The sequence below is a fragment of the Aotus nancymaae genome, unplaced genomic scaffold (assembly GCF_030222135.1).
Source record: "Aotus nancymaae isolate 86718 unplaced genomic scaffold, 86718_ANA_hifiasm-v0.15.2.pri h1tg000011l, whole genome shotgun sequence".
Taxonomy (NCBI): domain Eukaryota; kingdom Metazoa; phylum Chordata; class Mammalia; order Primates; family Aotidae; genus Aotus; species Aotus nancymaae.
In genome coordinates, this window is record NW_026988422.1 from 74,284,973 (window position 1) to 74,307,764 (window position 22,792).

The 22,792-nt window shown below is 37.5% G+C and overlaps 1 protein-coding gene across 3 annotated transcripts in view; it reads right to left on the minus strand.

The window, feature by feature from the left end:
* Nucleotides 1-22,792, minus strand: part of RPS6KA5 (ribosomal protein S6 kinase A5) — a 188,647-nt gene that overhangs the window by 58,232 nt on the left and 107,623 nt on the right. For all 3 annotated transcript variants that reach the window (XM_012453114.3, XM_012453113.2, XM_012453115.2), the window contains exon 5: nucleotides 19,942-20,049. In XM_012453114.3, coding sequence (XP_012308537.2) covers nucleotides 19,942-20,049 — 108 coding nt within the window. The remainder of the gene's footprint in view (nucleotides 1-19,941; nucleotides 20,050-22,792) is intronic.

A 22,792-nucleotide genomic window follows, 5' to 3' on the forward strand; every position in this document is an offset into this window, starting at 1 on the left:
TTATTTATTTAACCATTTTTTTTTAAAGAATGCAAATAGTCCTAGTAGGGGAACATGAACTGTCAAACACATTGGTATAAATGACTTTATCAGTCAAGATTGAGAAAACACTGGGAAACTTGAAGGGGGAGGAAAGATCAAACTCTAAGAAGGGGAAATAAACCCAAAGATTAAAAAAAGGATAAATTTTTTTTTTCTACTTTACCATCTTGTGTAGGTTTGACAATGCTAATGATATGTTTAATGATGATGAACAAAATTGTCTTTAAAAAAAAAAAGATTTCTTAAAGGTAGATGTTTCTTTTTTTTAGAATTTTAAAAATTCAAAAGGGCTAATATATCATGCCTGAAAGTTAACCTAAAAAATTATTTTTTAAATGACCAATTATGCAATTACATAGCTCATTTCTTTATTGTCTCAACTTAGAGGAAGCTCACAACCACCCCAAGTTAAGTGCTTAAAAGATATTTCTTCTACCTTTTCCATGTAATTTTTGGCCTCTCTTATAATTCATTTTAGCTTATCTGGTGCTTTGGGGAAGGAGCTGATAGGGTATACATTAATATTTATTTTATAGAAATTCCAGAAGATAGAAAAATTAAAGCTTAAGTGTTGAGAAGTTCCAATCACTGAGAATAGTAGTAAACAAAGACAAACATTCCTTAATTCTCTCAATTATTTTAAAACCTTGCCATCTTATCCAGTTCCAAATTTATATTTGCTTCCTCCTGCGTTATTCCCTCTGGGTTCTAACTTTTAGGTCCCTGCCTGAAGTTCCTAAGAGTTTATCTTCTATTTGTAAAAATATCACCAATTGTAACTTTTGAATTTGTAATTATCTGCCTACGAAGATGCATGTTATCTAGAGTGTATACCAAACACCTTAAAATAAGTCTACCAAGAAGACAAACTGATGAGATTTGACAGGGGAAGGATTCACCCTAAAACATATTCCAGGCCAGGCGTGGTGGCTCACGCCTGTAATTCCAGCACTTTGGGAGGCTGAGGCGGGCAAATCATGAAGTCAGGAGTTCGAGACAAGCCTGACCAAAACAGTGAAACCCTGTCTCAACTAAAAATACAAAAATTAGCCAGGCGTGGTGGCGCAAGCCTGTAATCCCAGCTACTCAGGAGGCTGAGGCAGAAGAATCACTTGAACCTGGGAGCTGGAGTTTACAGTGAGCAGAGATCATGCCACTGCACTCCAGCCTGGGTGACAGAGCAAGACTCCATCTCAAAAACAAACAAACAAACAAACAAACAACAACAACAACAAAACATATTCCAGAGTCTCTGATAGGGGCAGGAAAGACTTCAAGGTAACAATTCTACTATAATTATGGTTTATTATTTGTTCAAAATACAGTAATTTTCTGAAGTAACAATTTTCTCAAGGAGACAATCTATTTGACATTTATGACCATACTATTTTATAAGCAACATTAGTTGTCACAGAGTTTAAAAATTGTGAATGAAAAGTTACTTGATTGTGAACAAAAACAGCAGGAGTGAGATGTGTGCAACATACTAGCAGATAATATGAAATACTCATGTGTCTTAAGTGATTAGCCAATCAAGGAGGCTTCGTTGCTCCTTAAAGAAAAGGATCAGATAACACTGGATAAAAAACTGGTTTCCTTCTAAGGAAGAATCCCAACAGCAACTCAAATGCCGAACTCAAGTATTTCTCAATAAAGACTTAGATGAAATCATTCCTAGCTTTCATTTGCCAATGTTTTGTCCTAATCATATCTGCTTGTGACAGATAAATTTCGGTGTAAAATAACCAATGAAAACAGTTTTTTTTTCCCATCCCGTATTTGGAAAGACTGTTAATGTTGGCAAATCTCCACATAAAACTCTAGAAACATTTGATTTTTTTTTAAAAAAATTACGTATTCCATTGGTAATTGCCAAAGACCATGCTCACAAGAAAGAAAGGGGAACTCCTGGGTTCGAGCCAGGAAGTAGGTACAGAAAACCAGAGAGGTAGGCATATGACCTAATGCTGTGGCTGCACAAAGGGAGGAAATGTGAGTTGTTACAGGTCTCAGCAATGCAGAAATTTGAGTTTTTATACCCTGTGAAGATAAAAGATGATGCTCTCAGCTCAAATGAGATGAGCTAGAATTACCACTTCTGTATAACCTTGAAACCAAAGAAAGCTAAATCTCAGTGAAAGCAAACTATAGAAAAATAAATTTACCTGCTGGCACTCATTTGTTTCCAACTAGGCCCTAGCTTAACAAAGTTCTTCCTGTGATCTCAAATGCCTAGGCTTACGCTTCTTAGATTTGAGATCTGAATTAACTCTTCCGAATCGTATGGAGAAGTAGGGATATCTGGAAATCTGGCAAAACATGACATCCTGGGAAAAATGATAGAACCAGAGACGTTCTCACAACTTAGACTGCCCAGAATTCCTGTGAAGCCCTGATGTCTTGATATTACCAAGTGAGTGAACTAGACTCCACAGACACAACAAACAGAAGGATTACTTGAAACAGTAGAAAAACAATCTGTAAATCACCAGTATGCTCTTTGTAAAAGATAAAAGACATAAAAGAAGACAGCCTGGGCAAGATGGAAAAACCCTATCTCTAAAAAAATTTTTTAAAAAATTAGGGCACAGTGGCTCATGCCTGTAGTCCCAGCTACTTGAGAAACTGAGGCAAGAGGATCATCTGAGCACAGGAAGTCGAGGGTGCAGTGAGCCACGATCACCACTGCACTCCAGCCTGGGCGACAGAATGAGATCTTGTCTCCAAAAAAAAAGAAGAAGAAGAAGAAGAAGAAGAAAAACATCTGTTTAAAAAAAAAAAAAGCAGTACAGAAGAGATTAGAAAGATGTGAAAAATAACCAAATAGAGCTATGCAAATACAGAAATGAGGCAATAAAAAAGGCAGACTAAACATATTAGACACAGCTAAAGAAAGAAAGTAAATTAGAGGATACTTTTGCAATATTCTGGATAATTTTCTCAAGACTTAGTAAAATTGCTGGGCATGGTGGCTCAAATCTGTAATCCCAGTATTCTGGGAGGCCAAGGTGGGTGGATCACTTGAGATCAGGAGTTGGCCAACATCGTTCAAACCCTGTCTCTACCAAAAATGCATGGTGGTGCATGCCTGCAGTCCTAGCTTCTTGGGAGGCTGAGACAGGAGGACTGCTTAAACCTGGGAGGTGGAGGTTGCAGTGAGCAGAGATAGCACCATTGCACTCCAACCTGGGCCACAGAGTGAGACTCTGTCTCAAAAAAAAAAAAAAAAACTTAGTAAAATTTACTAAAGACTTAGTAAATTTGAGAAAATTATCCAGAATGTTCCAAAAGTCCTAAGCAGATTAAATAAAAATATATTCACAAGTGGCCACATTCTGTGTGTGTGTGTGTGTGTGTGTGTGTGTATCTCACAGATCCATTCCTAGATCTATTCATATGCAGCAACTAAATTATCAGTTAATATGCAGGGCAAAATAAAGACAAACACAGAAATTATTAATCATTGATCCTTTCTAAAAAGAAATCTAAAGTATGTATTTCAGAAAAAAAATAAACTAAACTTGGAAGAAAAAATTCAGATGCAAGAAGCAAGAATAAGCAGAGAAAATATATGTGTAAGTAAATGTAAACAAGCATTGAATTTATAAAACTGCACAGTAATGATTAATTTGTGGAAATTTAACAGGTAGGACTAAAATACTAAATAATATGAAAATTAGATGAATAACTGAAGTTGAAGCATACTAATGTTCTTGATCACCTGAGAGATAATGGATAATTTCAGACTATTCACAAGTTTAAAATCAGGGTAACATTACAGAAATGCCTTGCGTACGAAAACAAATAAATAAAATCAGGGTAATAACCACTAAAAGAATAGAAATAGAATATACATGACTTCTAGACCATTAGGTGGACATGAAATAAAAAGATCTTAATCATTTATATAAAAGACAGAAAAAAAGGAAAAAAGAAGCAAAGAGGAACACAAAGCAAGATAAGAGAAATAAATAAAAATATATCAGTAAGCATAATATACAGGTATCGTAACTCACCAGTTAAAAGACAGAAACTCCTGATCAAAAAATAAAATCCAGCTATAGGTTATTTACAAAAGGCACACCTAAAACATAATGACAAAGAAAGATTGAAAGTAAAGAGATGAAAAAAGTTGTACTGGACAGCACTAACCAACAGAAAGCTGAAGTATCTTTATTAATAGGAGGAGAAATGAACTTTAAGGCCAAATAATTATTAAAACTACCTACATTACAAAATAATAAAAGGAACATTTATTTGACTAGGAAATAACTCTATTCCAAGTTTGAATATCCTTAAAATTTTTTGAAAAGCCTTAAAATATGTAAAATAAAAATGGAGAGATCTTCAAATCCACAATCATCACAGGTATTTTAAAACATGTTTCTTACAACTGACAGATCAAGAAGGAAAAACATTAGTAAAGATATTGAAGATATGAATGATATTCATGAAAATATACAAAACCCTGTATCCATCATCAATTAGAGAATACCCACACAGGCTTTCAGACATAAAATTCTAGGTAAAATATTAGCAAATAAAATCTGGCAATGTTTAAAAATATATATATCATGGAAAGTAATGTTTGTTCCAGGAATTGAAAGACTGTCTAACACTGAAAAAGAAAAAAAAATGTATTCATATAATTCACACCATTATGTGGTTAAAGAGAAAAACCGTAAGAATTTCCTTATAACAATAAACTCTTAGATACTAAAAATATAATTTACCTATCAAATACCTAGAGCAAATACCATACTAAATGGTTAAAACACATGTTCTTTACTGTAAAAAAAAAAAAACACACATATACATATACATATACATATACATATACATATACATATACATATAAAACTTGGTAGACAAAGCAATAAAACCAAGCCAAACCCAAACAAAATAATCATGCCCAAACACACAGAAACTAAAAGGTATGAGAAATGAAAAAAAAAAGACATTATTACTTACAAATAGTGGTTCTGATTTTTTTCTTTTTAATATAGTCATCTACAGAAAAATCCAAGTCAATCTATAAATTTGTACACCTAACAAGAATTCAATGTTTTTTATTTTTTTTTGAGACAGAGTTTCGCTCTTTTTACCCAGGCTGGAGTGCAATGGCGCGATCTCGGCTCACCGCAACCTCCGCCTCCTGGGTTCAGGCAATTCTCCTGCCTCAGCCTCCCGAGTAGCTGGGATTACAGGCACGCGCCACCATGCCCAGCTAATTTTTTGTGTTTTTAGTAGAGACGGGGTTTCACCATGTTGACCAGGATGGTCTCGATCTCTTGACCTCATGATCCACCCGCCTCGGTCTCCCAAAGTGCTGGGATTACAGGCGTGAGCCACCGCGCCTGGTCCAAGAATTCAATGTTTTAAGTATAACGTCAACAGCATTCCTATGCTCTGACAAGAAAAACATAAACCAGTTTTTAAAGATAATTCTTACAATTGAAACAAAAAGTATAAATAGAAATAAGTCTAATAACATACATATAAAATATTATAGATAATAGTACAAAATATTTTTGAAGGACATACAAAACAACTAAATATATGGGAAGATATGAATATTCACTGAGGCAAATTCTTTGATTGGAAGGGTCAATATCCAAAAATTGCAGTTCTCTCCAAATTAATTTATATATTCAATTCTACAATTAATGTGGAGGAGGAGAAAACGCCAGGAACAGAGAAGACAGTGAAGAGGGAGGAGGACGGTCAGGAGAAAGGACAGGGAGGTAGGGCGAGGGTGAAGAGGAAAAAGACCTCACCTTTCCAGAATCAAGACTTACTATAAAGTGATAGGCTTTTTTTTCTTTTTTGAGATAAAGTCTCGCTCTGTTGTCCAGGCTGGAGTGCAGTGGCATGATTGCAGCTCACTGCAACCTTGAATTCCTGGGTTCAAGTGAATCTTCTGCCTCATCCTCCAGAGTAGTTGGAACTAAAGGCATACACCAACACACTCAGCTAATTTTTTTATGTTTTGTAGAGATGAAGTCTTCCTATATTGCCCAGGCTGGTCTCAAACTCCTGGCCTCAAGTGATCTTCCCACCTCAGCCTCCCGAAGTGCTGAGATTACAGGTGTAAGCCACCATGCCTGGCCAGTCAGATGCTTTAAGATATTTTGGTTCTGATGCAGGGCGAGGCAAACAGACAAATGGAATTCAATGAAGAGCCTAAAAACAGACTCATAAACATGTATGGGAATGTAGTTATATGACAGAAGTTGCATTTCAGTTAAAGAAAAGATTGACTAGTCAACAAATACTTTAAAGGTAATTGGGTTATCTGCATTAAAAATATAAAATATTTCCACTTGGTTTTATACCCTAAATGTAAGACCTAAAATTGTAAAACTCCTAGAAGAAAACATATGGGAAAGGCTTCAGGACATTAAATTTGCCAATGATTGCTTAGATATGACACCAAAAGCACAGGCAATAAAAGCAAAAATAGACAAATGGGACTATATCCAACTTAAAAACTTCTGCAAGTCAAAAGAAACAAACAGAATTAAAAGGTAACCTGCAGAATGGGAGAAAATATTTGCAAATCATGTATCTGATAAGGAGCTAATATCTAGAATATATAAACAACTCCTAAAAACAACAACAAAACCCACAACTAACCTGATTTTAAAATGAGCAAAGGACTTTAATAGTCATTTCTCCAAAGATAAATACAAATGATTAACAGCATATGAAAAGATGCTCAACATCACTAATGATTAAAGAAACGCAAATCAAAATTACAGTGAGATTTCACCTTACACTCATTAGGATAGCCACTATAAAAACAAGAATACAGCCAGGCAAGGTAGCTCGCACCTGTAATCCCAACACTTTGGTGAGGCAGGTGGATCATAAGGTCAGGAGATCAAGACCATCCTGGTTAACACAGTGAAAGCCTGTCTCTGCTAAAAATACAAAAAATTAGCTGGGTGTGGTGGCACGCGCCTGTAGTCCCAGCTACTCGGGAGGCTGAGGCAGGAGAATCGCTTGAAGCTGGGAGGCAGAGGTCGCAGTGAGTCAACATCGTGCCACTGCAGTCCAGCCTGGATGCCAGAGCAAGCCTCCATCTCAAAAAAAAAAAAAAAAAAAAAAAAACCCACCAGGCTGAGAGTGGTGGCTCATGCCTGTAATCCCAGCACTTTGGGAGGCCAAGGTGGGTGGATCACGAGGTCAGGAGTTTGAGACCAGTCTGACCAACATGGTGAAACTCTGTCTCTACTAAAAATATAAAAATTAGCCAGGTATGATGGTGCACGCCTGTAATCCTGGCTACTCAGGAGGCTGAGGCAGGAGAATCCCTTGAATCTGGGAGGTGGAGGTTGCAGGGAGCCAAGATTGTGCCACTGCACGTCAGCCTGGGCGATGGAGTGAGACAGTGTCTCAAAAACAAGAAAATAAAACAAAACAAAAAAATTAAAAAACCCAAAAACCACCAAAATAACAAGTGTTGGCAAAGATATGGAGAATCTGGAACACTTTAGCACTGCTGGTGAGAATGTAAAATGGTACAGCTGCTATGGAAAATAGTATGAATATTCCTTGAAAAATTTTGAAAATTAAAAGTAGAATTAATATATGAGCTAGCAATTTCCCTTGTGGTTATATATCCCGAAGAACTGAAGGCAGACTCTTGAAGAAATATTTGCACAACCACATTCACTGCATTATTCACAACAGCCAAGAAGCAGGAACAACCCAAATGTCCATCAACCGATGAATGAATAAACAAAACGTGCCATATAAATATCATGGAATATTATTCACCCTTAATAAAGAAGGAAATCCTATCCCATGCTACAGCTTGGATGAAACTTGAGAACACTATGCTAAGTGAAATAGTCACAAAAATAAAATACCGTATAACCCCACTGACGTGGCATATCATAAGCAGTCAAACTCATAGAAATATAAAGTAGAATGGTGGTTGCCAGGGGTTAGGGGAAAGCGGAAAAGGAAAGTTGTGTTCGGTGGGTATAGAGTTTCAATTTTGCAAGATGAAAAAAGGCTAGAGATCTGTTATACAACAAAATGAATATTATTAAAGCTACTGAACCATATATTTATAAACATTTAAGACGGCAGTTTTTGTTTTGTGGGTTTTTTTTAACTAAAATTTAAAAACTTTTATTCAAAAAACATAAGCCTTAAAAGAAAAGATTAGTGCACTGGATCTTATTAAAATGGCAAATGCAAAAAATACCATGAAACAAAATTAAAAACAAGTAAAAATTTTAGAAAAAAATTTAACAAAACATATAGTTATAGAGGGTAGGTATTTATATACTTAAATAACTGTAACAAATCAATAACATCAGGGGGAAAAATGCAACACTGTGATAGAAAACATAGAAACAACCTAAATATACTTCAGTAGGATAAAGGATAAATAAACTGGATAGTAATATAAAGGATTATTATACAATAGTTAAATGAAACATCCCATTTATCAACTTGGATAAATTTCAAGAATAGGTCAAATAAAAAATAATTTGCACTAGAATATGTCATATATGTACACTCAAAAAACAAGATAATAGTATATATTGTTTATGGATATACACACACAAAGTAAGAGTACTAAAACACAATTAAAGTCAATCCACCACATATTCTTTACCTGCACCAGTGCAGCTACATGTTGTTGGAGAAAACCATACAGTTAGGTTGACCAATTTCTTTCATTCATTTATTTTCAGACAGGGTCTCATTCTGTTCATCCAGGCTGGAGTGCAGTGGCATGATCTTGGCTCACTGCATCCTCTGCCTCCCGGATTCAAGTGATCCTCACAGCTCAGCCTCCCCAAGTAGGAATATAGGCAGGTGCTCGGCTAATTTTTTATTTTTATTTTTTATAGGAACCATGCTCGGCTAATTTTTTATTTTTATTTTTTATAGGAACGAGGTCTCACTGTGTTGCTCAGACTGGTCTCAAACTCCTGGGCTCAAGTGATAACAGGCATGAGCCACCGTGCCCAGCCAATTTCACTTTAAATTCATGATCAGGAATCTCATGTGGGTCTTTAATGGTACCCAGCAAACACATTCATTTCTCTTATCCATTCACTCTCCCACATCGTTAGTTGGTTATTTTATATCATCCCTTCTCTCCTAAAACTTCGGGATGTGTCCATTCTCTTCCTTACACTCAGTGAGAAAACAGATCTTCTATAAGCTGCCAGTACATGACATTTAACCTCCATTCACATGTGTGCCTATTAACTCAACTTTCTTCCCTGTTTCTAAGCATGAACTCGTTAAGCACTAGTAGCATGATCATGCACAAACTCACTTGAGCATTTTATGTTATCCTTCTCAAGGGCAGTGTCCCAGCAATTTCCCACTTCATCTGCTGGATTATTACAGGAGGTAGATATCAGAGTTTGAGTGGTAGATACCAGTGTATCTACCCTATTTCCTTTACAGAACTATTCTAACAACAACAACCAAAAAAACCCTCTTTTGACCCCATTTCATCCTCTGCTATGATCTTCACAGAACTCCATTATTCCTTTTAACAGAAAACCCCAAGTTGTCTACATATGTGGATGACAATAAAGCTACTGCTATTCTCCTTCCTAAGGTTAAAACTGAGCCCCATCAATGCTCCATCTTCAATCCCCATCTTATCTAACCTAACGATAGCATCTGACACAGTTAATCATTTTCATCCTTGAAACATTTTTTCACTTGACTTCTGAGACAACCTACCTTGCTTTCTAAATTCCAAATTCATAGATCCAGACCAGACTTCTCTCCCAAATAGACTCATATAGCCCACTGCCTACTTAGCATCTCTGCTGTGTGTCTAATAAACGTCTCAAATGTAACCTGTCCAACTGACTTCTCCTCTACCCACCCCAGATATCTCCCCATCAGCACCCCACCCCATATTAGCTGATGGAAATTTCATCCTTCCAGCTGTTCTGGACAAAAATTTTGGGACCACACTAGATTTCTTCTGAATTCTCATACCCCACATCCAACTCATCAAAAAATTCCATTAGATCTAATGTCAAAATATTCCTGAAATCTTCTATTCCATAGTCTAGACCAGTTCCATCTCTTGCTGGGATTACTGCAACAGTTTTCTATTTGGACCTCATGTTTCCACACATGTCCCATTACAGGATTATCACAGTTAGTAACCAGAATTATTCTTCCAAAATAGGAGATCGTTACTCTGCTACTCAAAACTCCTCAATGGCTCCCCATTTTGTGCAGGGAAGAAGCCATAGTCCTTACAATGATCTCTGTGATCTGCACAATCCTTCTTCCATATGATCACCTCCATATCCTTCTTGCCTATTATTCTAACTCTCACTCATTCTGTATGCCCACAATGGCCTCTAACCCTCACTTATTCCATAACCCCACCTTAAAGGGCCTTAACACTGGCTGATCCCTCTACCTAGAAATCTCCTTCCTATCTACATGGCTCACCCTCTGACTTCCTACATATCTCTACTGCACTATCACCTTGGTGAAGCCTTTCCTGACCACCTGATTTCAAAGCGTAGCCTCTTCTCACCCTATTCCCTATTCCTCTTCCCTACTATACTTGTCTTCTTGCAACTTATCACTGTCTAACATACTAGAGAAATACTTCACTTATTTATTGTCTGCCTCCCCGTGTAGAAGAATTTGTGTCCATTTTACTCATTACAAGATCTCAACTTTTATTATTTTCAGAGTCTCAAGAGATTGATTGAATTTTGTGGTTGAGAACAGAATAGTAAACTGAGACAGAATAGTGCCTGGATCACAGAAGACATTCAATCAATATTCACTGAATGAATGGGAAATATTATAAAACTTTCATAACTGAAAATGTGAATAGTGGGAACATAAAATCAGTTATATCACTTTCTATTTTTATTGTATTTTACAGAATAAAAATTTAAAGAGAATTTTGGAAAATATAAACATGTATTATTCACATTTATGCATTCTTATTAATCTAGGATATCTTTTGCTAAACGCCCTTATGGGCTTTAAAGTCCCTGACACTCAGCATAGTTTTGAATCATTTTCCTTTCTTTCTTAGAATATAGATAAAAATAAACTGTGACTGCTAAATATAGTTATCAAGTAAATTTAAAAATATATATTTAACATTATTTGAACAAATGGAATATATACTTTGAAGTTTCTGTGAAAATAATCTCATTTCAAAAGTTGTCCTTGCTTGCTCTGTGTTATTACTCACATGAATCTACTTTTTAAAAAACGTATTATGAGTAAACCTTACCAGAGCCAAAAATTTCTGCCATAAGAACAATTATAAAGGGATCTGTGAAGAAGACAGTTGGCAGGCAATCTCTGTTTACCCTCCATCATTTGGAGGGGTATCAAAGGTCTGCTCTGATACCTGGGGGAAAAAAAATCTCACTAATGAATGGCTCAAGCTAATGTGTTAGCATCTGAATATTGTGTAATAGTGTTTGAGGAGAGGAAGAACTGAGGCAACAGGGTAACGCTTTGGTTTCCAGGTCTCCTATTTTCCCCACACCTCCAAATCGATGTTTACCTTAAAATCCTAGAGTCACTGATTTTGGCAAATGACTGATAGGGCTTATTATCAGAGACCTAATAGGTTTTCAGGACATATGCAAATTTAAAAAGTCATGACTACATGTCAGTACAAATCAATCAGGAAGAGAGCTAGAGGTAACTAAAGAACTACCATAGAAGGTTAGGTTATCTGATTCTCAATGCAAACACGCTCTTTATGGAACCCGATTATATACATTATAAAGGCAGAAACTTGAAAGGGGCACTATTAGCTAGGCATTTATTAGAGAAAGATGTAACTTAAAACTTTTCTACAAATATGAAAATGAAGAGAGAATAATTTAAAATTCTCAATTGTATATTTTAATTTTGCTCACAGTAACCTGAAATCTAAACAGTACTTCCCACAAATGGAACTAATATAGTGCTTTACACTTTAAAAAGTACTTTCACAAGCATTAATTCATTGTGTCAGTATGACAATTCTATAAAGTAGATAAGCTAAATATTATTTTACAGATGACAAAATTAAGACTCAGAAAGGTTAATGACTAAGTAACTTGCCTAATGTCCCAAAGCTAGGAAACAGAGAAAGATCCCCCTAACTAAAATGCCTCTTATATGTTCAAAGAATTAATCAATAAATAACATTATCTGTATTGAGCAAGGTTAGATTTTTCTACTTCTAGAAAAATAAAAAGTCATAAATCCATAGGCTTTTCCCTTTAAGAACAGATACTCTGTACTGTTCAGTCAACACACTATTTTTCTTGACTGAATCTTATAGTTGTATTTATCTACCTGGGGATTCATGTTAATGATCTGTTCTGAAAATTTTCAAATGTTCACTATTAAATCATAAAAACAGAATGCATATACCATATTTAATCATAAATATGAATGTGTCCTTTTTGACATTGTTTGCTTATATAAGAACAGACACAATTTTGAAGCTATCATCACTTTACCCGCACTTTTTAAAAATTGTCTTTAATCTTCAATGTTAAAATAAAATACATGATAACTATATTACATATTTGATAACTATAGTCAGATTCTCTGACTGGAAGTAAGAACTCAAACAAATGTTTGTAAAACTATACTACCAAAAAATTCTATGGAAGATATATATTAGCCTGCAAATTAGAAATGTTTTATTATTTTCAGAGTCTCAAAAGATTGACTGAATTTTGTGGTTGAGAACAGAACAGTAAAAGTAGCAAATTTTCATTATAAAGTATTTTTGAAGTTTCTAAAATAAGTTTACTTTAACCTGTATGTATAGGCTGCAAACCATTATCTAGAAACAATTATATGGTCTGGGCATGGTAGCTGATGCCTATAATCCCAGCACTTTGGGAGAGTAAGGCAGGTGGATTATTTGAGCTCAGTTCAAGACCAAACTGGGCAACATGCTGAAACTCCCATCTCTACAAAAAATACAAAAATTAGCTGGGCATAGTGGCCATGTGCCTGGAGTTCCAGCTACTTGGGAGTCTGAGGTGGGAGGAGGGCTTGAGCCCAGGAGGCAGAGGTTACAGTGAGCCAAGATCTTGCCACCCTGGGCAACAGACCAAGACCCTGTCTTAAAAATAAAATAATAATAATAGTATGAATATTTTTATATGAATATTTGACAAATATCTCTAGAATATATGCTCAGGAGGATAAGGAATGTGTTATGTTCACCATTATATTTCTAGGGTCTAGTGCAATACCTGGCAATGGTAAATACTCCAAGATTTTTGAAATACTAAATTAATATATATACAGAGATAAGTATAATATCATGAGCAGAAACATCAAACGTACATAAAAAGTAAATTTCTGAATACTAAAAATATTTCCCAGACCAAATGAGGCCAGAATTTATAATACAAAATTGTGATATACTGACAGAGAAGCAGATTTGGGTGGGAGATTACTTCCATTTTGAAAATGTTTATTTTGAGGAGCCTGTGAGAGAGTCAAGTGGAAACACAACATTCACATATTTGGGTCTTGAGCCCAGAAGAGAAGGTTGGGAAATGAACAGCATATAAGAAAAGTAAAGCATAAAAAGAGAAGAGTACCTAGGATTGAGCTGAGGGGAACCCAAGGGTCAAAGAGGAAAAGCCTAAAAAAGGCAGTTAGAGAGAGAAGGAAAGTCAGGAGGGTGTTGTGTCACAGAGCCAAGGTGAGAGGTGATTTCCACTTCAACACTACCAGGCAGTCAAGCAAGGTGACTAAAAAGAATTAATACGCAGGTCAATGGCAACACTGGCAAGAACAACCTCAGTAGATGGAGGGGGAGGGTACAAGCAGAATTGGAATTGATAAGGGAATAAGTGATATATGAGTAAGAAGAGACAAATATTGACAAAGGGGAATAATGAGACAATAGCTAGGCAGGAATATGGTATTCTGAGTTTTTTTTTCTTTTTATTTATCAGTCCATTCATCTCCCTATTTTTAAAACTGTAAGAAGGAAAGACTATGTATGCTTAAACAGTGACAGAAATAGTCAAAGAGGAAGAGGTTAAAGAGAAGAGAAGGCAGGTAGAGTATATCAGTCCATTCTCATGCTGCTGATAAAGGCATATCCAAGATTGGGCAATTTACAGAAGAAAGAGGTTTAATGGACTCACAGTTCCATGTGGCATGGGGAGGTCTCACAATCATGGCAGAAGGCAAGGAGGAGCAAGTCACATCTTACATGATGGCAGAAGGTAAAGTGAGACAGAAATTGTGCAGGAAAACTCCTGTTTTTAAAACCATCAGATCTCGTGAGAATTATTCACTATCATGAGAACAGCAGAGGAAAAACCTGCCTCCATGATTCAATTACCTCCCACCAGGTCCCTTTCACAAGATGTGGGAATTCAAGATGAGATGTGGATGAGGACACAGCCAAATCATATCATTCTGCCTCTCGCCCCTCCCAAATCTCATGTCCTCACATTTCAAAACCAATCATACCTTCCCATCAGTCCCCCAAAGTCTTAACTCACTTCAGCATTAACTCAAAAGTCCATAGTCCAAAGACTCACCTGAGAAAAAGCAAGTCCCTTCCAGCTATAAGCCTCTAAAAGCAAGTTAGCTGCTTCTTAGATACAATGCGGGTACAGTCACATTGGTTAAATATACCACTCCAAATGGGAGAAACTGGCCACAACAAAGGAATACAAGCTCCATGCAAGTCCAAAATCCAGTGGGGCAGTCAAATCTTAAAGCTCCAAAATGATCTCCTTTGACTCCATGTCTCACATCCAGGTCACACTGATGCAAAAGGTAGGTTCCCAAGGCCTTGGGCAGCTCCAGCCCTGTGGCTTTGCAGGGTATAGACACCCCCCTCTTGGCTGCATTCACGGGATGGCATTGAGTGTCTGTGGCTTTTCCAGGTGTGTGCTGCAAGCTGTCGGTGGATCTACCATTCTGAGGTTTAAAGAACAGTGGCCCTCTTCTCACAGTTCCACTAGGTGGTTCCCCAGTAGGAACTCTGTGTGGGGGCTCCAACTCCACATTTCCTTTCCACATTGCCCTAGCAGAGGATTTCCATGAGGGCCCCATCCTTGCAGCAAACTTCTGCCTGGGCATCCAGGTGTTTCCACACATCCTTTGAAATCTAGGCAGAGGTTCCCAAACCTCAATTATTGACTTTTCTGTGCACCCACAGGCTCAATTCCACATGGAAGCTGCCAAGGCTTCCATCCTCTGAAGCAACAGTCTGAGCTGTACCTTGGCCCCTTTTAGTCATGGCTGGAGCAGCTGGGACATAGGGTACCAAGTCCCTAGACTGCACATAGCAGAGGGACCTTGTGACCGGCCCAGGAAACCATTTTTTCTTCCTAAACCTCTAGGCCTATGAGGGGAGGGGCTGCCACAAAGGCCTCTGACATGGCCTGGAGACATTTTCCCCATTGTCATGGTGATTAACATTCAGCTCCTCATTACTTATGCAAATTTCTGCAGCTGGCTTGAATTTCTCCTCAGAAAACAAGATTTTCTTTTCTATTGAATTGTCAGGCTGCAAATTTCCCAAACTTTTATGCTCTGTTTCTCTTTTAAAACTGAATGACTTTAATAGGACCCAAGTCACCTCTTGAATGCTTTGCTGCTTAGAAATTTCTTCTGCTAGATACTCTAAATAATCTCTCTCAACTTCAAAATTCCACAAATCTCTAGGGTAGGGGCAAAATGCCACCAGTCCCTTTGCTAAAACATAACAAGAGTCACTTTCGTTCCAGTCCCCAACAAGTTCCTCATTCCATCTGAGACCACCTCAGGCTGGATTCATTGTCCATATCATTATCAGTATTTTGGTCAAAGCTATTCAACACATCTCTAGGAAGTTCCAAACTTTCCCACATGTTCCTATCTTCTTCTGAGCCCTCCAAACTGTTCCAATCTCTGCCTGTTACCCAGTTCCAAACTGGCTTCCACATTTTCAGATATCTTTTCAGCAGCATATTATTCCGTTCTCATACTGCTCATAAAGACATATCTGAGACTAGGCAATTTACAAAAGAAAGAGGTTTAATAGACTTACAGTTCCATGTGTCTGGGGAGGTCTCACAATCATGGTGGAAGGCATGGAGAAGCAAGTCGTGTCTTACATGGATGGCAGCAGGCAAAGAGACAGAGAGAACTTGTGCAGAGAAACTCCGATTTTTAAAACCCTCAGATCTCATAAAACTTATTCACTATCACAAGAAGAGCATGGGAAAAATCTGCCTCCATGATTCAATTACCTCCCACCAGGTCCCTCCCATAACATGTGGGAATTCAAGATGAGATATGGGTGGAGACATAGTAAAACCATCATAAAGATATATATTTAACCTGGAAACCAAGAAGGCAGAGTAGGGATGGAGCAGAAAGAACCTTGTTCCAAAATATATATTTTGCTGAGTTGGAGCTGACATATGAAACCAAAAAGAATGTTATCTAATCAAAACAAATGGTTTCTTGGGAATATTTTTAAGGTAGAAAGGGTCTAGGTAGAGAAACTTCCTAAACAGGTGCTGGGTGGAATCAGAAAAGCAAAGAACCATTAGATCAAGTTTTAGGAGACTAAGCAAAGGAAAATTCCTACCTGAGCCCTGAGAATTAAACCTGAAGCCTAGCATGCAATATGTCCTCTAGGGCTAAGAGGAAGAATGAGCAGGCAGTCTAAGGATCAAAGAGACATGCAACACCTTAAGCTTAATAGTAAAGTCAAACTATTAACATAACCTAGAGCAAGGCTGTATTCAGTAAATAAGGTGCCTATCAATTACTCCTCTACTTCAGCTTGAACTCTATTATTTCATTTTTGTAACCAAACCACTAAATGCTCAAAGACGACGGTATCTTACTGGATCCCATCATCCCTTGAGGGGACACTGTTGACACAAGAAGCAGAAAACTCTCCTCTTGTCACACAGCATTTCTGACTAATGTTTATTACTGTATTAAGACCTAGCAACTCTGGTCAACTTTGATTTTTATTTGTTTGTTTAGTTTTGGGTCTTAACATTTGCTGTTCCCCAGGGCCAAAGTCTATTTCTATCTATTGCCAAGTGATTAGCCACGCCAAATGATCAGCCACACATACCTACCAACAGAGGATTCATTAAGTGATTATTTTCATTAGTATACTACCAGAACCTAGCCTACCATCTAGCACAGAGGCCCCTAACCCGTTAGGAAACAGGGTGCACAGCAGGATGTGAGCAGCAGACAAGTATTGCCACCTGAGTTCTGTCTCCTGTCAGATAGCAGTGGCATTAGATTCTCCTAAAAGCGCCAACCCTATTGTGAAGTGTACATGCAAGGGGTCTAGGTTGCACGTTCCTTATAAGAATCTAATGATAAATGTAATGCGTTTGAATAATCTTGAAACCATATCCCCACCTCAGTCTGTGGGAAAATTGTCTCCTAGGAAACCAGTCCCTGGTTCCAAAAAAGTTGGGGACCGCTGATCTGGCACATAGAAGGCACTCAACAAATATCAATGGAGTGAATGAGCAAAGGAAAGTGATCATCAAATCTCTCTATGCAGGGGAACTTTACATATTTACAGACTAAGGACCCCTGTGGAACTCTGTTGAAGCCTGGTGGACCCCTTCTCAAAATAGTATTTTAAAACAGATAGTATTATGGAGGAAATTAATGACACTGAAATACAGTTACAAAATTATTTTTTTTAATTGTGAGATCATTATAAACACACTTCTATGGTACAGGCTGGGCTTGCCAAGTCCCAGGCTGTTCTATAGAGAGATCTGGCTGGGCCAGTTCAGAGGCAAAACTACTGACGTCATCTGTAGGTCTTTTGTTCTTGGTTTCTCAGAGAAAAATCCTCCGAACTCCTGCCTGGGAAGCCACCGTGCTCAGAGTGAAGTGGTAGAAAGCAGCTGAGGGAGTTTTCACAGTTCTGTGTGTCCATTTTCACCATACCTGTCATTTTCTGTATGGTATCCTCATCCTTAGCTGTCCCCATTGTCCCTGAATGCACAGACCTTTATAGTCTTCCCTTAGGATGAGGAAGGCACAGCTGCCTATATGAACAGGGGCAGAGACAGGATCTGGGGGTTACCTGTTTCTTACGCAGACTTTCAATCAATCCTCCTGGGTCCTGCATCACCTGCATTCCTACTTTGAGAGATACCTCCTGACCCCAATTCTTGAATCTTTCAAGGGGGTCAGAAGTACACAGAGCCTGCTTTTAGGCTTCCCATGCATGTTACTGTTGTCCATCTTCTAAAATGTGGTTTCTATTTTCTCTTTTCCCTTTTGAGTGCATGTCTATTTTATCCCTTTCCTTTTATTCTTGTGGGATTTATTAAGGAGGCAACGGTAAACAGATTTAATCTGCTACAATTTATTGAAGTTGCCACTAAAATTTTACAAAGGCATAAAAAGCTTTAAGAATCAAATTTAGAAGTAAACGCCTCAAAATTCATCTAATCTATTTTATAACTATGATATTTGTATCAAAGATAATCAATTTACTGCAATAACTACAGCTTCATGAAGGTAGAGATCATTTCCATTTCATTTATTATTGTATTGCCCAGTACCCAGCATAGTAGAGGTGATCAATAAATATTTATTGTATAAGTAAAATGAATGAATATACGTGTGACTAAAAAACTAGGACCTTTAATTTTTATAATTTCAGTGCTTATCTCACTCACCTAGGACTGCTTTAGCAATACTCCAAAAACCAATCAGAAATAGATATATCTAACTTGGAATCCAAGAATGATGTATTTTATAACAACAAAGTCCTTCACTACAAAAATATTACTACGATTCCATATTCTATACCAACAATTTCCTGGATAGAAATGAAACTGACATTCAAATTTACTTAGTTATCTTGAGTAACTAGTAGTGTACAAATAAATGTAACTTCTATTACAACCACTACATAAACAGTATTTAATTACAACTTATAGATGTACAATTTTAAGTGTCATTAAATGCTTTTGTAATAGTAAACAAATTCTAATTAATACCAAAAATTAAAATCCTCCATATGTAAAATCTGCATACTAGCCATGACATTTTAATTCATATTGAGCAAAACCCAGCAATATTATTTAAAAATTGGGTCTGGCAGATCTCTGTCTTTCTTGTCAAGAGAATTCAAAGGGTCTTCATAGCATGTCCTACTTTGCTATCGTAATGTAAACCGCGAATCTTTTTTTTTTTTGGACATGGAGTTTGCTTTGTGAATCTTTTTTTTTTTTTGGAGATGGAGTTTCACTCTTGTTGCCCAGACTGGAGTGCAATGGCACGATCTTGGCTCACCGTGACCTCCACTTCCTGGGTTCAAGCGATTCTCCTGCCTCAGCCTCCCAAGTAGCTGGGATTACAGGCATGCACCACCATGCCTGGCTAATTTTGTATTTTTAGTAGAGACGGGGTTTCTCCATGTTGGTAAGGCTGGTCAGTCTTGAACTTCCGGCCTCAGGTGATCTATGCACCTTGGCTTCCCAAAGTGCTGGGATTACAGGCCTGAGCCACCGCGCCTGGCCAGCTTTGTGATTCTTTATTGGCCACCATCAAAGCCATAATTCTCCTCAAGGGCCAAAAGAGTTATTTAATTTTTCAGTTACATTTTATATATTTAATGGGGAAAGTTAAATGCATAGTGTCTTTTTTTTTTTAAATAAATCGGAATTCTGATATATCCATCAAGGTTTACAGCAATTTTACAACCCTATTAATTCTAAACTAAAAATCTCTACCTTTTCATGTCAAAATGTTCCCCTGGGCAAACCCTGCACAAAAGTTCAAATTCATATGGCAGTTTTCTACTAAATGTTTATTCTGCAGCTAAGTTGTCATCCTTGTTTACATTGTGTTATTATTAACTTCAAATTAAAATATCATACTCACTTCATCAGCCACAAACTCCTTACTCAGACCAAAATCTGTCAGCACCACATGGCCATTAGAATCAAGTAGAATATTCTCAAGCTTAATGTCACGATATATAATCCCCAACTGCAAAAACAAACAAATATGAATTTTAAAATAATTTACAAAAAAATGAATTAGGACAGTCTTTCTTATCTCCCTTATTTTTTTTAAAGGTATTTCCCTCCTCAGGATCCTGTGATGGCCCTTGGTGACTGGTCAGGGCAAATGTAAATTCTTTTATCTGCTGTGTTCCCCGGACCTCTCTAACCATGTCTTTGCTCTCCTCGTGCACAGGGTCTACCTTGTTGGGTCAGCTTCTTAAGGGCCTCCCTCTTGACTAGTGCTTCTTTATGTCTCTACTCTTCCTATTTCACCCTCACTCTAGATGACTTTCAGGTGCTTTCGTAGCCAATTCTTGTCCATCACTTCCTAATGGTTTCAGAAGGCTTTTCTGACTAACCAGATTCCACCCTGGTCATTTCTTTGTTTTTCATCCTACAACACCTATGTTTATATTATACTTACCTATATGTGACTGATCTTTTCTAGGTATTTCCTATTTGTCTTTATATATCTATACTAACTCTGTTTTTCACTTTTTATGTATATATCCAGTATTTGTGCAGCACACCATGTATAAAATAGGTAATTGATAAAGAATTGTTGATTAACAGACTCTTAAACATAAAGGTTGAAGATCATAGGTTAATTTTAGTCTAGTTCTTTATTTTTTCTTTTTCTTTTTTGTTTTGAGATAGGGCCTCACTTGGTCACTCAGGCTGGCATGCAGTGGCATGATCCTAGCTCACTGCCACCTCAAACTTCTGGGCTAAAGCTATCCTCCTGCCTCGGCCTCCAGAGTAGCTGGGATTACAGGTGTGAGCCACTGTACTAGGCTCAAACTTTAGTTCTAAATAAGCGAAGTCAATCAGTTAAGTAACATTTACTCTATTTTACTTTGCATTTATAAAACTTACTTTTTTGTAAGTTCTATAGCAAAACACTTCAGCTATATAACAAATAAATCTATCCAACTCATACAAGAGGTGCTTGATCTGCATGAATTCTATTTTTCATGTTTTTAGTTACATTGGCCTGAATTAAATGTTTCTAAACTTAAAAATATTGTTTTCCTCAACACTAAGAATATGAGAAAGTTATTAATAATCTCTTAAAATGAAAAACAAAATTATACATACAGAAAAACACTAGGGGCCAGGCACAGTGTCTCACGCCTATAATCCAAGTACTTTGGACGGTGAAAAACAAATTACATGCAGAAAAACACTAGGGGCCAGGCACAGTGTCTCACGCCTGTAATCCGAGTACTCTGGAAGGCTGAGGCAGGAGGGTCACTTGAATCCAGGAGCTCAAGACCAGCCTGGGCAACACAGTGAGATCCATCTCTACAAAAAATTGTAAAAACTTAGCTGGGTGTGGTGGCACACATGTAGTCCTAGAGCTACTTGGGAAGCTGAGGCACGAGGCTCACTTGAGCCCAAGGTGTTTGAGGCCACAGAGACCTATGATAGCATTCCAGCCTGGCAATAGAGCGAGACCCTGTCTCTATTTTTTAAAAACAGAATTAAAAAAAGGGGGGACAGGCACAGGGAGCCCACACCTGTAATTCCAGCATTTTGGGAATCCAAGGTGGGAGGATCATTTGAGCTCAGGAGTTCCAAACTAGCCTGGGCAACATGGCAAAACTCCGTCTCTACAAAAAATACAAAAATTAGCCAGGCAAGGTGGCACATGCCTGTTGTCTAGCTCCATTATTACCTTAGTTAACTTAGCTACTCGGGAGGCTGAAGTAGGAGGATCACCTCAGCCCAGTAGGTTTGGAGCTGTGATCATGCCCCTGCACTCCAGCCTAGGCAATGGACTGAGATGCGGTATCAACAAAACAAAACATAATACAAAAGCACTAAGCAATTTTCCTCTAAGAGCCTCAGTGTTCTACAAGACATACAGGAAGGAAAATATCTAGAGCTTATATTGAAGGGACATTGACTTCAAGCATTACATGCATCTAACAACCAGGAGATGCTTTTTCCTAAAAAAAAAAAAAAAAAAAAAAACCTGTTTGGAAAACATTTTAGGAACAAGTAATTTGCTATTTCTGTCACCTCATTACTTGCAAGTAAACATCCATTTTTGCCTCTTCCTGTGAAACCCAATGTTAGTAGCTTTTCAAGATTAACATTGCTGGCTTTGCATTATAATTATCTGTATCTTTTTAGTAAGGTTAAGAGAAGGTTAACTGAGATCTCATTTGCTATATTACTCCCATTCCATATCAGTTACAGTTATATCCCAATTTTCATTGTTTTCTTTACTTCTGTGTTTGACTATGGGCAAGTTTCACATAAATTAAAAACTGGATTTTTGGACGAGCACAGCGGCTCACGCCTATAATCCCAACAATCTGGGAGGCTGAGGCGGACAGACCGCTTGAGTCTAGGAGTTCAACACCAACCTGGGCAACATGGCAAAACATTTAATCTCTATAAAAACTACAAAACGTGGCCAGGTGTGGTGGCATGTGCCTGGGTCCCAGCTACTCAGGAGGTTGACATGAGAGGATCACTTGAGCCTGGGAAGGTGGAGGCTGCAGTGAGCCGAGATCGCACCACTACACTGGACTTTCTAGCTTACCCACTGGAGCTATTCATTTTGTTTTTTACTCTTATTTATAATGATTTCTACCATCATTTTTATATCATAAGCTAATTCCCCTAAATCATAAATTCCAAAGGTCCTTCTTTGCAGCGTATTCCTGGGTCCAATTGTTTCTTATATGAAAATGTCTTAACTATCTTATATCCTA